This window comes from Hipposideros armiger, unplaced genomic scaffold, assembly GCF_001890085.2.
Source record: "Hipposideros armiger isolate ML-2016 unplaced genomic scaffold, ASM189008v1 scaffold_1569, whole genome shotgun sequence".
In the NCBI taxonomy this organism is placed as follows: Eukaryota; Metazoa; Chordata; class Mammalia; order Chiroptera; family Hipposideridae; genus Hipposideros; species Hipposideros armiger.
Genome location: NW_017732919.1, coordinates 114,456 through 127,240, shown reverse-complemented (window position 1 = coordinate 127,240; position 12,785 = coordinate 114,456). Strand labels below are relative to the sequence as shown.

Below are 12,785 nucleotides of genomic sequence, written 5' to 3'. Positions count from 1 at the left end.
AGAGAGAGAGAGAGAGAGAGAGAGAGAGAGAGAGAGAGGGGAAGGGAAAGGGAGGCAGATTTAACTTTAGTTACGAAAATACTTAAATAAGTTTCAATATTGGAGCAAATAGTCTGTGAATAAATAACCCTATTATATGCAAGAAAACTGGGGAGCCAGTCTGATTTTACATATATATAAATATATATCTCCGACAGTTGGCTTTTATGTTTTTTCATTTACGGTTTCATTATCACTGGAGTTTAGTAATGGGAATTATTCTTCTGAGTTAATAGGATTTCAAGTTGAATAGGTACTAGAGTAGGGAAAATAATCTGTTTCTCAATCTTTTTTCAGGCTACATTTCCAACAGTTTCGAAATTTTCTCTGTCCACTGCCTTTCTCTTGTAAAAATTTTCAGTTATCTATTGCTAGCTAACAGACTGCCACAAAATTTAAAACAACAAACATTTTTTCAAGATTCAGTGAGTCAGATTCATTGATTCATGGCAGTGATTCAGCTGCTTAGCCAGTATTTTTAAATGGCTGTAGATATTTGGTGGCTAAGTTGTGGTAGAGGATCTAAAATGGCCTTGTTCCCATGTCTGGAGCCTTGGCAAAGATAATGAAGGCTTTCTCCATATGGTTTCTCATATTTCAGTAGCCCATGCTTTTTTGTGTCAGTGTTCCAAGAAGGTGAGAACAGAAGCTGAAATGCCTCTTGAGGCCTAAGTGCTGGAATTACTAGACTATCATTTCTGCCACATTCTATATTGTTAAACAAGTCACAGGCCAACTTCTATCCAAAGCATGAGGAAATAGACTCTGTCTCTTGAAAGAAGGACGTCATGGCAAAATAATGCAGCCATATTTTCTAATCTATCATGAAAGTTTCGCCGAGGAGAGAGGGTGCGAGAGATATTCAAGCAAGCAGGTTTATTAACCTGCCAGGCTGAGCCCACGAGTGGCATTAGCCCCGACTAAGGGAAGGTCTAGTTTTTTATAAGGCGGAGTAAGTAACCAGTGGCAACGGCTGGTGGTAACCGCTTGGGGCAGCGGCTGGGGGTTTTCGGAAAATTTCTGCTTGTGCCAAGCAGGATATGGATGATGTATTTCCCACTGGGTTTGGCACCAAGCAGGATGTCAGTGTGCGCCTGTTACTACATGGATGAGCTGGCCTCCAGGGCGAACAGTACCTTTTATATCATAGGAAGGGTTAACTCAACACAGAGTATATCCCCTGCTGTTTGAAGTAGGGCTCACACAGCTGCAATACAAAGGGCCATGCACTCAGGAAGGGAAATGTAGATAATTCTGTCTGGACAGATTTCAGAATGGAAACGGAAATGTGGAGAAATGGACAGGAGGACTAAGGAGACTTGGCCATATGAGAACTACTCAAAATTTCCAAATATCTAAATAGGCTGATACTGCTAGATTAATCTAGTATTCAAAAATCTCATAGCATCAGATGGTTTGCAAAATGTATGAAATTTTCTGCAAAATTAAATATGTATGCATTTGTGTATAATTCTGGGTAGAAGAAAATTGTTCTTATTAGATTCTCAAAGGTATCAGGACCCCAAAAGAGTTAAGAACCACAGTTTTAGTTTTGAAAAATTGTCATATTTCAAAATGGTTTTTTTTTCTTCTTTTCCTTTGTTTTTGGGATTTTTAAGGGATTTAGCATACATCAACAAAGTGTTCTAAAAATAATATCGTGGTTAGGCAACCTGTGTTAGTAAGCTAGACCAATACTGTGGGCAACACGTACAACATCTAGCAGGTTGGTTTTCTAGATTTTGGTAATGTAGACCAGGTTAGAGCTAGGAAGTAGGGATTTTCAGTGAATTTCAGTGAATTGAAGAGTGAATTTCAGTATCTGGCTATATGGCCATTCTCCACTTCTGACAAAGTATGAACCAGTGTGAAATGAAAAGTGTTTAAATGATAAAATAATCTCATCTTATTGCATAACTCCAGTATTTGTTTCCTTTCAAAGGAGAACCATCCTGAGCTGCCTTTGATTAAGTTAAAGCAGGATGAGGTGAATGCTGCCTGGGAGCATCTCCATGGTCTGGCTCTCCAGCGACGGAAAACATTGTCCAATGCTGCAGACCTCCAGAGATTCAAAAGGTATGAGTCTGAGCACCATTAAAGGAACCTAAGCAATAGCACCATGTTTCTTTTTTTTAAATTAAATTTATTGGGGTGACAATTGTTAGTAAATTTACATAGGTTTCAAGTGTACAATTCTGTAATATATCATCTATATATCACATTGTGTGCTCACCACCCAAAGTCAGTTCTCCTTCCATCACCATGTATTTGACCCCCTTTACCTTCTTCTACCACCCTCCCTCCCCGCTTACCCTCTGGTAACCTCTAAACTGTTGTCTGTGTCTATGAGTTTTTGGTTTTTGTTTGTCTTGCTCCTTTCTTGCTTTCAGTTTTATACCCCACATATGAGTGACTTATTTTCTGTCTGACTTATTTTGCTTAGATCATAATCTCAAGATCCATTCATGTAGTCGCAAATGGCACTATTTCATCTTTTCTTATGGCAGAGTAGTATTGCATTGTGTATATATACCACATCTTCTTTATCCAATCATCTATTGAAGGACACTTTGGTTGTTTTCATGTCTTAGCCACCGTAAATAATGCTGCAATGAACCTCAGGGTACATTTATCTTTACAGATAAATGTTTTCAGATTTTTTGGGTGGATAGATACCCAAGAGAGGGATTGCTGGGTCATATGGTAATTCTATTCTTAATTTTTTTAAAAAGATTTAATTGGGGAATTGGGGAAGAAGAACAGACAAGTTGCTGTTGGTTTGTTCTTCAGTCTAGTTGTGGAGGATGTTGCTTCGCTGGCCCAAGCTGGCACCATCATTGCGCTCTTCCTGGGCAACGCAGATTAGTCGCCAGCCTCTGGATGGCTGCTCACGGCGGCTGCTGGCCGCTCACGCTGGCTGCCAGCTACACATGGTAGCTTATGGCAGCCCACTGCAGCAGGGGACTGCAGCTTACGCCGTCGCCGGTGACCCATGGCAGCCCAACTCCAGGTCGAGCTGTTGTTCAGCATCTTAGCTGTAGAGGGCAGTGTCACTGGCCCTCATATGTGGGATCCGAACTGGGGCCCTCTGGCATCCCAAGCCAGTTCTTAACCAATGCACCACTCTGCTGGCCCCTATTCTTAATTTTTTGAGGAACTTCCATACTGTTCTCTATAGAGGCTGTATGTATTTACATTTCAACCAACAATGTATGAGGGGAAAGCACCATGTTTTTTATTTGTGTTAGGCTCTGTCTATTGTTAGAAATTAGTAGCCAATACCTCAAACTAAAGAAAAACAGCTGCTTACCTTTAAGACAGCTAGAAGAGAGTAGTTAAAAACAACAACAACTACAAAAACAACAACTGAGAACCACCATGTAGCCAAGTGTGTAGTTACTGGAGCCCAAAAGAATAAAACAGCACTGGTGACTTAGTGATGGAAGCTCTGCAGAGGCAAGAAAAGCAGATTCAGAATTGGATAGGGGTGGGAGGTGGAATTGGGAAGAAGAAAGACATTCACGAAGAGCTCATCCAGATATTGTCAGGATGCCCAGGTCTCTACATCTCAGTGGAAACCATTTAAAGCAAGAACTCTTTAGATTCCTTTTTGCTAGTGTATAGGAAGACAGGGTAGTCTCTAGCTGGGTGAATGAGGTTGGGTCTTGCTGTGTGCTCTGTTTGCCCTAGAATGCCTGCCATGTTCTTTTGTTGAAGCCGATGTGCATGTCTGACAGGGATGTGACAGAAGCCATCCAGTGGATCAAGGAAAAGGAGCCTCAACTAATCTCTGAGGACTATGGCAAAGACCTTGTTAGCTCTGAGGCACTGTTTCACAGTCACAAGAGACTTGAGAGGAACCTTGCAGTCATGGATGACAAGGTAAGCCACTGTTGGAGAAATGGCTGGCCCCTTGAGCTACAAGAGGTATTTGGTGATCATCTTGCCTCCAGAGGACACAATAAATTCACTGTTTCAATGAAGTAGAAATTCTGTGGTCCTTGAACATATTCTAGTTCATAACTTGGATGTGAATATTTGATATCCTTTATTTCTAAAATTTTTATATATACATTTATGTTTTATATTTGTGTGCCATTGAGTTGACTTCTATGACCTTATAAATGAATGAGTGGTGTCCACAATGTCCTGCCCTCAACAGCCCTGCTTAGCTCCTGTAGACTCATATCTATAGCTTTTTTTTTAATGGAGTCAATCCATCTTATATTTGGTTTTCCTTTTTTCCTGCTGTCTCCTATTTTCCCAGTGTTATTGTATTTCCAAAAAAAAAACCCTGCCTTCTAATTAAGTGCCCAAAGTAGAACACCTTCAGTTTTGTCATTTTTGCCTCCAGTGATATTTCAGGCTTAATCTGCTCTAGGGCCCACTTTTTCATCTTTTTGCAGGCCAAGGTATCTGTAGAGCTCTCATCCAATACCATATTTCAAATTAATCTATTTTTTCCTATAAGCCTTCATCAAAGTCCGGCTTTCACATTTGTACATAGTAATTGGGAATACAGGAGTGTGGATGATCTTACTGTTGGTCTCTAATGACACTTCTTTGCTCGTGGTGTTCTTTCCTAATTCTTTCATTGACTATATTCCCCATGCTGCATTTTACATCCCTGTGACTCTTTTGTAACTACCAATTTGTACTTCTTCATTTCTTCACTTCTCTTACCTAGCCCCCGAGCCCCCCTCCCATCTAATAGCCATCAGTTTTTTATCTGTATCTATGGGTCTGTTTCTGTTTTGTTTGTTAGTTTATTTTGTCCTTCAGATTCCACATATAAGTGAGATCATTATGCTAAGTAAAATGAGTCAGACTGAGAAAGACAAATACCATATGATCTTAGCTTTCTCTTGATTTCTTGGTTGCAGTTTCCATTTGAATTGATAACTTGAACCAAAGTAAGCAAAATCTTTAACACTTTTAATGTCTTCATTGTCTATGTTAAAGGTGTTTATTTCTTCTGTGGTCTTATTTTTGTCTTTTTGAAGTCAAATGCAGTCCTACTCTGGCACCTTCTTTTCTTTTCCCCTGAAAATGTTTTATTACACACAGAGGGGATGGGGCTCAATCCTTCTTGGCTGCACCCTCCTCATGGCTGCAAGGACATTGCTCAGTTCCTCTCTTTCTCTTGGCATGGATGTGTGTCCCCACCCTTTTCTTGATGAACTTCAGGGCCCACTTGTCCTTAGAGACCTTGAGCAGCTCTATGGTACACTGCTAATCGGGCATTCATTTTTTCACTTCCACCAGGAGTCATTTCAAGATGTTGCTACCTGCTGCCAGTAAAATGGTGTCATCTGCACATCTTCAGTGATTGATATTCCACCAATTTTCACTCCTCCTTACTCTGAGCCTATCCTAGTTTTTTATACAATATCTTCTGTACAAAGGTTAAACAAATAGGGAGAGAAAATGCACCCTTGTTTGACACCTTTGCCTATGAGAAGCTATCTTATCTCTTTATATTCCTTCCTGGCAGTGGCTTCCTTTCCACAATACCGGTTATACATCCAGACAATCAAGTGCTGAGGCACACCCATTTCTTTCAGAAAAACCCATAGCTTTTCATGATCCACAGAGTCAAATCAAATAAAATAAAATTTTAAATTATATTTTATGATTAAAAAAAAATGCTACTACAACAAAAGATGCCTCCAAGCATTGTTTCCCAATTTCACTCAGTACCCTGTGGTCAGAGAGAGTCTTTCCTTTCCTTTCATCTACCCACACTTTCTTGTGTTGCAGCTGAATCCTGTGGGGTTTCTTTTGTCCATCACTCAGTAGCTAGGGGGATAAATTTCTTCTTCCCTTTTTACAATAAACTCAGAGACACTTGAAGCACATTATTAAATCCACCTTTGGGTTCTCTTCCAAAAGCTGGAAAACCCCAGTTCTTATACCTAGAAGAGTAGACATAGGCATGCTAGAATTTGGAGAAAGCCTGTATTCTTAAATAATTCCCATCCTTACTTCTTTCCCTGCATTTTAAACCATAATTTAAACCAATTACTTCTGAGCATCTACAGCAGAGTCAGCCCACAGGAAGATCCCCACTTGCTGTGCTTTAATCATAGTTCTGTCCATGGTTCCAGTTTCTGAAAACTGTTCCACCATTCTACTTCTTTTAGTCTGCTCAATTTTGTCTTTGATCTTTTCTCATAATAATAAATAATAAACCTCATGGCTTTATTAATAATGATAATGAAATCCCAAACCCTAGATAATACCTGATTTTAGTTGGATTTAATTAAAGGGTTAATGGTAACATGTGGAAAGTCACCTATATCCATAGTTTTGCCCTAATAACCCTACTACTCAGGAGTTGTGCTCAAAGTGGTTTAGCATTAGTGACATTTCTTGTCCTAGGCAGAAATGTCTTTCTGATTCCCATAATAATATTTATGAAAGCAGTATTGAAGGTGGTGAATCACAGACTTAGGTCTAAACCTTACTTCTGACACTTACTAGCTGAGTGATCTTGAGCATAAAAATACTTTATCTTTCACTTTTCTCATAAAAGGGGACTGGGAGTAGTTTGGACTTCATAGTATTATTAAAGGAAGACTATAAAACAAGAAAATGCATGTGGAGTGCTTAGCACAATGAGAGATAAAAAGTGCTCAGTAAAGTATTATTATTATTATTAATATAGTATAGTAGTATATTAATATAAATCTATCAATATAAATGTATTAATAAAATATTATTATTCACAAGATTTTGTTACATCTCTCCACAAAAACGTTGTCAGGAGTCAGAGTGCTTGGATTTCCCACTAGGTTTCTTTTTCTTCCCAAAGGTGAAGGAGTTATGTGCCAAAGCAGACAAGCTGAAACTTTCCCATCCTTCAGATGCACCTCAGATCCAGCAGATGAAAGAGGACCTAGTCTCCAACTGGGAGCACATTCGTGCCTTGGCTACCAGCAGATATGCAAAGCTGCAGGCTTGTTACTGGTGCAGAATCCCTCCTCTCTGTTATTCTACCTATCTCTACAGAATCCAGGCATAACACCAAAAACAGAAATAAAGGAGTGAAAGTAGTAAAACAGTGAGGAACCCATACCGCGTGCCTGCTCAGTCGAAGCAAAAGAAGTTTAATTTGCAAGAGAAGTCTTTTGCAGGCTGATATAATATTAGCATGACATTTCCCTCACCTGCCCACCTTTTGTCTTCCTCTGTTTGTATAGTTGTACAATGCTAGGAAGTGGCCCATGGAATTGAAAAAGCAGCTAAAGAAATGTCAAAATCCTGGTACTAGCTGAGAAATTGAAAACAATTTCCGAGCTGAAGAGCATAAAAATATATCTAGCATGATTTGGGTTGGTTTGCAAAAAAACCTGGATATCATTTCAGTAATTAATTTCATGGTTATGTGTTAAATCACCAGAAAATAGTGTTTTTCTTATTATTTTTATTTTTTATTAATAGGGTTAAGGCTGAACTAATATACATGAGGGCTTCTGACCCTAACTCTAGCCCCCTCTCCTCACAAGGTGCTTCCTGACATTTATATGTTATATGCTTATTGGTTGGCCTCATTGGGAGTACTTTACTCTACTTCAAGTGCCCCTGGAGTAGGTGTCAAGTGTAATGTTGGAGATGTAATGCCTATCACACAATGAAACATCTACCCAAGGAATACACAACCCAGAGTGTAAGACTGAAAACCTGCACCACTAAAAGAATAGGAAGTACATATGAAAAAGGGGAGGGGTAGAATTTGGGTAAGGAGCAAGTCTCACATCTTAGCTCAACCCAACCCTAACTCTTCATCCAAAGTCGATTTACACCTGGTTTCTCTTTCCTGCCGTTTACCTTACCTTTCCCACAGGTACCAGCGGTTTTTATCTGACTATGATGAGCTCTCAGGCTGGATGAAGGAGAAGACTGCTCTGATTAATGCTGATGAGCTGCCCACAGACGTGGCTGGTGGGGAAGCCCTACTGGACAGGCATCAGCAACATAAGGTAGAGAGAAAAGGCCTTCCCGGCAGGAGGAAAAGGGAGGTGCCAAGAATGCCAGAAGGTTTTTTGCTGCATTGTAAGACATTTTGTCTTTTGGCCACAGCATGAGATTGACTCGTATGAGGATCGATTTCAATCTGCTGATGAGACTGGTCAAGCCCTGCTAAATGCCGATCATGAAGCATCTCATGAAGTTCAGGAAAAGGTAATTAGTTTAACAGAATTTGTGAAATTCTGATCCACGTTTAGCCCTTGATTAATCTCATAAAGATATGATAATCTCTGAATGGTAAGAGGATAAAAATTATACAAATATATTAGTAATACGAACCCAACTTTCGCAGTGCTTCCTCTTGCTTTAACTAAATTGAGTCATTTGAAATTGTCAGATGAGATCGCGTATGTTCAGGGTGGTATGGCCTTAAACAGGATCCAATGGTGATGGAAGAACTGACTCTGGGTGGTGAACACACAATGTGATATATAAATGATGTATTACAGAATTATACACTTGAAACCTATTTAACTTTACTAACTACTGTCACCCCAATAAACTTTAATTTAAAAAAAAAAAGAAAAGAAAGAAACATAGACAGCAAAAAAAAAAAAAAGGGGGAAAAGAAAAAGAAATTCTCAGGACATGATGTGTGCTGCTTCCTTCCTTACCTCTGACTATTGATTTCATCAACCTAACTTCTACCTAATTTGAAACCTCCATACCACCTTGCCTTGTCATATATGCTCTGTTTTATCACTTTTCTATGCTCATCTCTAGATTGTGAATTCTGTGAGGACTGTATCTTATTCATATTTGGGTTTTCTAAGGTGCCTAGCACAGTGTTTGGCACCTGTACCTTTTCTTCTCTCTTCTATACAATCTCAAATCAAATTGATTCTCCTATTTCTGTGTTTTTTGAATTCAGAATAAATAACAGTAACGCTTCAAACACTCAGAACTCCACTGAATGAAGAATCAGGTTTGGCATCATCTTAATCTCTTAGATCACGTAGGCTCACCTCAACATCCTGACCCCTGAGAGAGATTTTGGTCCAGTCACAGTCACAGGAATTCCTTAGGATGACAATTAAAATTTGCAAGCTTCTTTGCATTTCATTAGATTTCAAGCACAGTATCCAGTGCTGTGTGATGGATTAGGTTGAGATAAACATATTTTTAATTCCCCCAGTACTCTATGGGAACATTATTAATATGGATTTTATTATTAACAATTTTCTGCCGAAAGAATAGTGGGATCCTCAGTCCTTAAAAACCAACTTATTATCCTGGGATTCTGAGAATTTGCTCCTTTTTGATGGACTTAGCAGCAGCTGTGATAATAAGCAGGAATTTCTTGGGTAGATGCTTGGGCAAAAACAGAGAATTTTTGTGGGTTTGATAATGTTATTTTTCTCTTTCCTTGATGGTTCTTATTAGCTTTCAGAATAAAGTGCAAACTTCTGAGTCTGATAATTTAAGTACTCTATGAACTTAAAATTCATAAGACGTCCACTTTTTTTAGGCTCTGCACTTTTCTCTGGAGCACTTTGTATACTCTAACAATTATTAGGAGTAATTACTTGCTTATGGCATTATGTCCTCTGATAAAACTAACCCCCACTCCCTGCCTTTTTTATCTCTGCTTGGTATATATACTTCCCATACTTCTCCCTGGCTCTTCCAACAGAATTAACATTTTCTTGTTTATTTTTACATATTATATGTGTACCTCTATTATGTTATTTATCACATTTTTCCTATACTACAATTATTCACTTAGATGTTAGAGCCTTAAAAGAAAAGCCCATTTCCTGTTCATTTTTGTATCCTTCAAAAGGCCTTGCATTTATTAGATGCTCAGTAATGTAGAATAAGATAAACTAATTAAATATCTTCCTTGTACATTATCTCTTTCTTTCCAAAGATGGCAATACTTGACAACAACTGGGCTGCCCTGCTGGAACTGTGGGCCAAGCGTCAGGATCAGTATGAACAGTGCTTGAACTTGCACCTCTTCTACCGTGACAGTGAGCAAGTGGACAGTTGGATGAGTAGACAAGAGGTAACAGGAGGGGTTGAACAATGGTCTGGAAACCATTTCTCCATTCCTCATGACTACTATCAACACCCTCAAAACCAGTCCTGTGGTCCTAAGCTTGTCCCAGGAACTGGAGCGTGAACCACAAAGAGAAGAAAAGATTGACCCTCTCTATACGGCTCCTACATTTCCTCATGGACGAATGCACATAAAAATATCTAAATACATAGCAGAGAGGCTTTAACCTCAACTAAACATAAGGAAACATTATCAAATTGCTAAGGGATAAGCAAGAGAAAATTGTGATGAAGTCAGGTAGGATTAACCAGAGATTTCTGGTGAAGGTGAGTGGTTTTCTTAAGGCAGCTTTGAGAGTTCAGAATAATGCCCAGATTGGTTAAGAGAATTCTATGTGCATGAACCTAGAGACAAAGGTGATCAAGTTGTATGAGAGCATTAGGAAGTCTAAAGCTCCTGCTGTTTGAGGTTATTCTACTTTCTATACTGCTTTCTGATAATTCCTACCTTAGCCTCCAACTCCCTTACCTGTTTCCTTAGTCTTTGTCTCAGAGATATTGCAAAGGGAATGTTTCTCACCAATAAGGCACAGCTGATGTGTGTCTTTCTGTCTTCAACAGGCCTTCCTGGAAAACGAGGACCTGGGAAACTCCCTGGGGAGTGTAGAAGCACTTCTTCAGAAGCATGATGACTTTGAAGAAGCCTTCACTGCCCAGGAGGAGAAGATCACAGTAAGAAATGGGCCCTGGTTTGGGCATTGGCTTCATGTTTGTACATATCATCTCATTCAACATTTATCCTTAGAATCACTCTTCTAACTATCAGACATAACATGAGAATTATTTTTAAGAGAAAACATCTGGAAAAACAATAATACCCATTTTTATCAACATATTCCTTGCTCCCCAAAGCTTATTTTGGAAGTTTTCCATATTTCATGCCATTTATATTTTGGATGAAGTGCATACTTGTCTTTATTCTTCAGTATAAATAGAAACTTTTGGATCCATATTTGATATAGAATTATTACTTAAAAGTTTGAAGTGTATTATTTTAAAATTTTCCCTTTCTAGTGATATCTCTATTTAGTTTTCTCTAACAATATTCAGATATCTAAGTAATATCTATTTCCTTTAAAAGCATATCTTTGTGCTTCTCATTTAATGCTACTACAGTTTTTCTATTAGCCTTAAGTTACAAGGTCCCAGAAAAAATGGTGAATATATATGCGGGCTCAAAGAACAGTAAGAAAAACTTTATGGGTCCAATATATTAAATGTCTTTGGCTGTCTTCTACGATGGTGCTAGTTTAAACTCACACACATGCACATGCATCACCACTATTGCAACAACAAAAATAACAATCAAATTCCAAGTCTTCCCTTTTAATCTTCAGTCAATATACAGCTTAATATGATTCCTTATTAATCCATATACTTGTTTCATTGATTCTCATTGGTAAAAGCTAATGGTGTAAAATAATTTTATTGTTTATAAAGTGCTATCATTCATTTTAGATCATTTTTCTATTTCTAATTAATTGTCATCTTTAGCTCTAGTAACTTGAGGGTTCGTGAATGAATATGAGTAAAAGTTTACCTTTACAATTTTTTACTACTCTCTTCATATAGATATAGATGTAAATATAAATACATATGATAGATTTTATATATATATATATATATATATATAGGGAGAGAGAAAGGTAGATAGATAAATAGATAATAGATAGATAGATAGATAGATAGATAGATAGATAGATAGATAGGGTAGCCACTGGACATGGCTATATCAATAGTGCTTGCTCTTGGATATTTAAGAATAGATAAAATATTCACGTTGTGATGACATCATAATTCATTTACTGTAGCCTAGATTTTGAAAATATTGTGGCATTCTTGGTGTGCTCTGAGCCTTTTGGGTTGCTCCAGGCTCAGCACTCCCAAGAAGCCCTAAAATCAACACATTTGGTGGCCAGTTTCAGACCACAACTAGCACAGTCCAATTAAATACCACAAGTAGCACACCACAAAGGGTGGTCTCCACAGGCACCAAAGCACCTGCTGGAGTGTATCCCCAGCTGCAAGATCAGCCTCTGCACAGTAGCTCATATGCTGTGGGCATGAATAATCTTCACAACCAGTCATTCAGGCGGCCAGTCCTACCCACTGATATGCCAACACCAATCAAGGCTCAACTGCAACACAAGGGCACACACAACCCACAGAAGGGACACTCTTGGAGCATCTAGCTCAGGTGACCATGGAGACTGTGCCTCTGATCTCACAGGACACATACTACAAAGGCCACCCTGCCAAGACTGGGACACATAGCAAATCTATCTAATACACAGAAACAAACACAGAGGAGCAGCTAAAGTGAAGAAACAAAGAAACATGTTCCAAATAAAACAAAAGGTGAATACTCCAGAAAAATAACTAAATGAAATGGAGGCAAACAATCTGCCATATTCAGACTTCAAAGCACAGGTTATAAGAATGTTTAAGGAATGTAGTGGAAGAATAGATGAACTCAGTGAGAACTTCAAAAAAGAGGTAGTAAGCATATAAACCATAATAAGGAACCAGCCAAAAATAAAGTATACGAGAACTGAAATGAAAAATGCACAAGAAGGAATCACTAGTAGACTAGGTAAGGCAGGGAATTGAATCAGTGATTTTGCAGACAAGGTAGCAGAAAAAATGCAATTGGA

General features: G+C 38.5%; 1 protein-coding gene across 1 annotated transcript in view; it reads left to right on the top strand.

Moving 5' to 3' along the window:
* The window catches only part of SPTA1 (spectrin alpha, erythrocytic 1), a 110,993-nt gene that overhangs the window by 12,893 nt on the left and 85,315 nt on the right, over nucleotides 1–12,785 (top strand). The window contains exons 6-12 of the mRNA XM_019634272.1: nucleotides 1,982–2,115; nucleotides 3,777–3,921; nucleotides 6,854–7,008; nucleotides 7,886–8,021; nucleotides 8,122–8,223; nucleotides 9,941–10,078; nucleotides 10,693–10,803. Coding sequence (XP_019489817.1) covers nucleotides 1,982–2,115; nucleotides 3,777–3,921; nucleotides 6,854–7,008; nucleotides 7,886–8,021; nucleotides 8,122–8,223; nucleotides 9,941–10,078; nucleotides 10,693–10,803 — 921 coding nt within the window. The remainder of the gene's footprint in view (nucleotides 1–1,981; nucleotides 2,116–3,776; nucleotides 3,922–6,853; nucleotides 7,009–7,885; nucleotides 8,022–8,121; nucleotides 8,224–9,940; nucleotides 10,079–10,692; nucleotides 10,804–12,785) is intronic.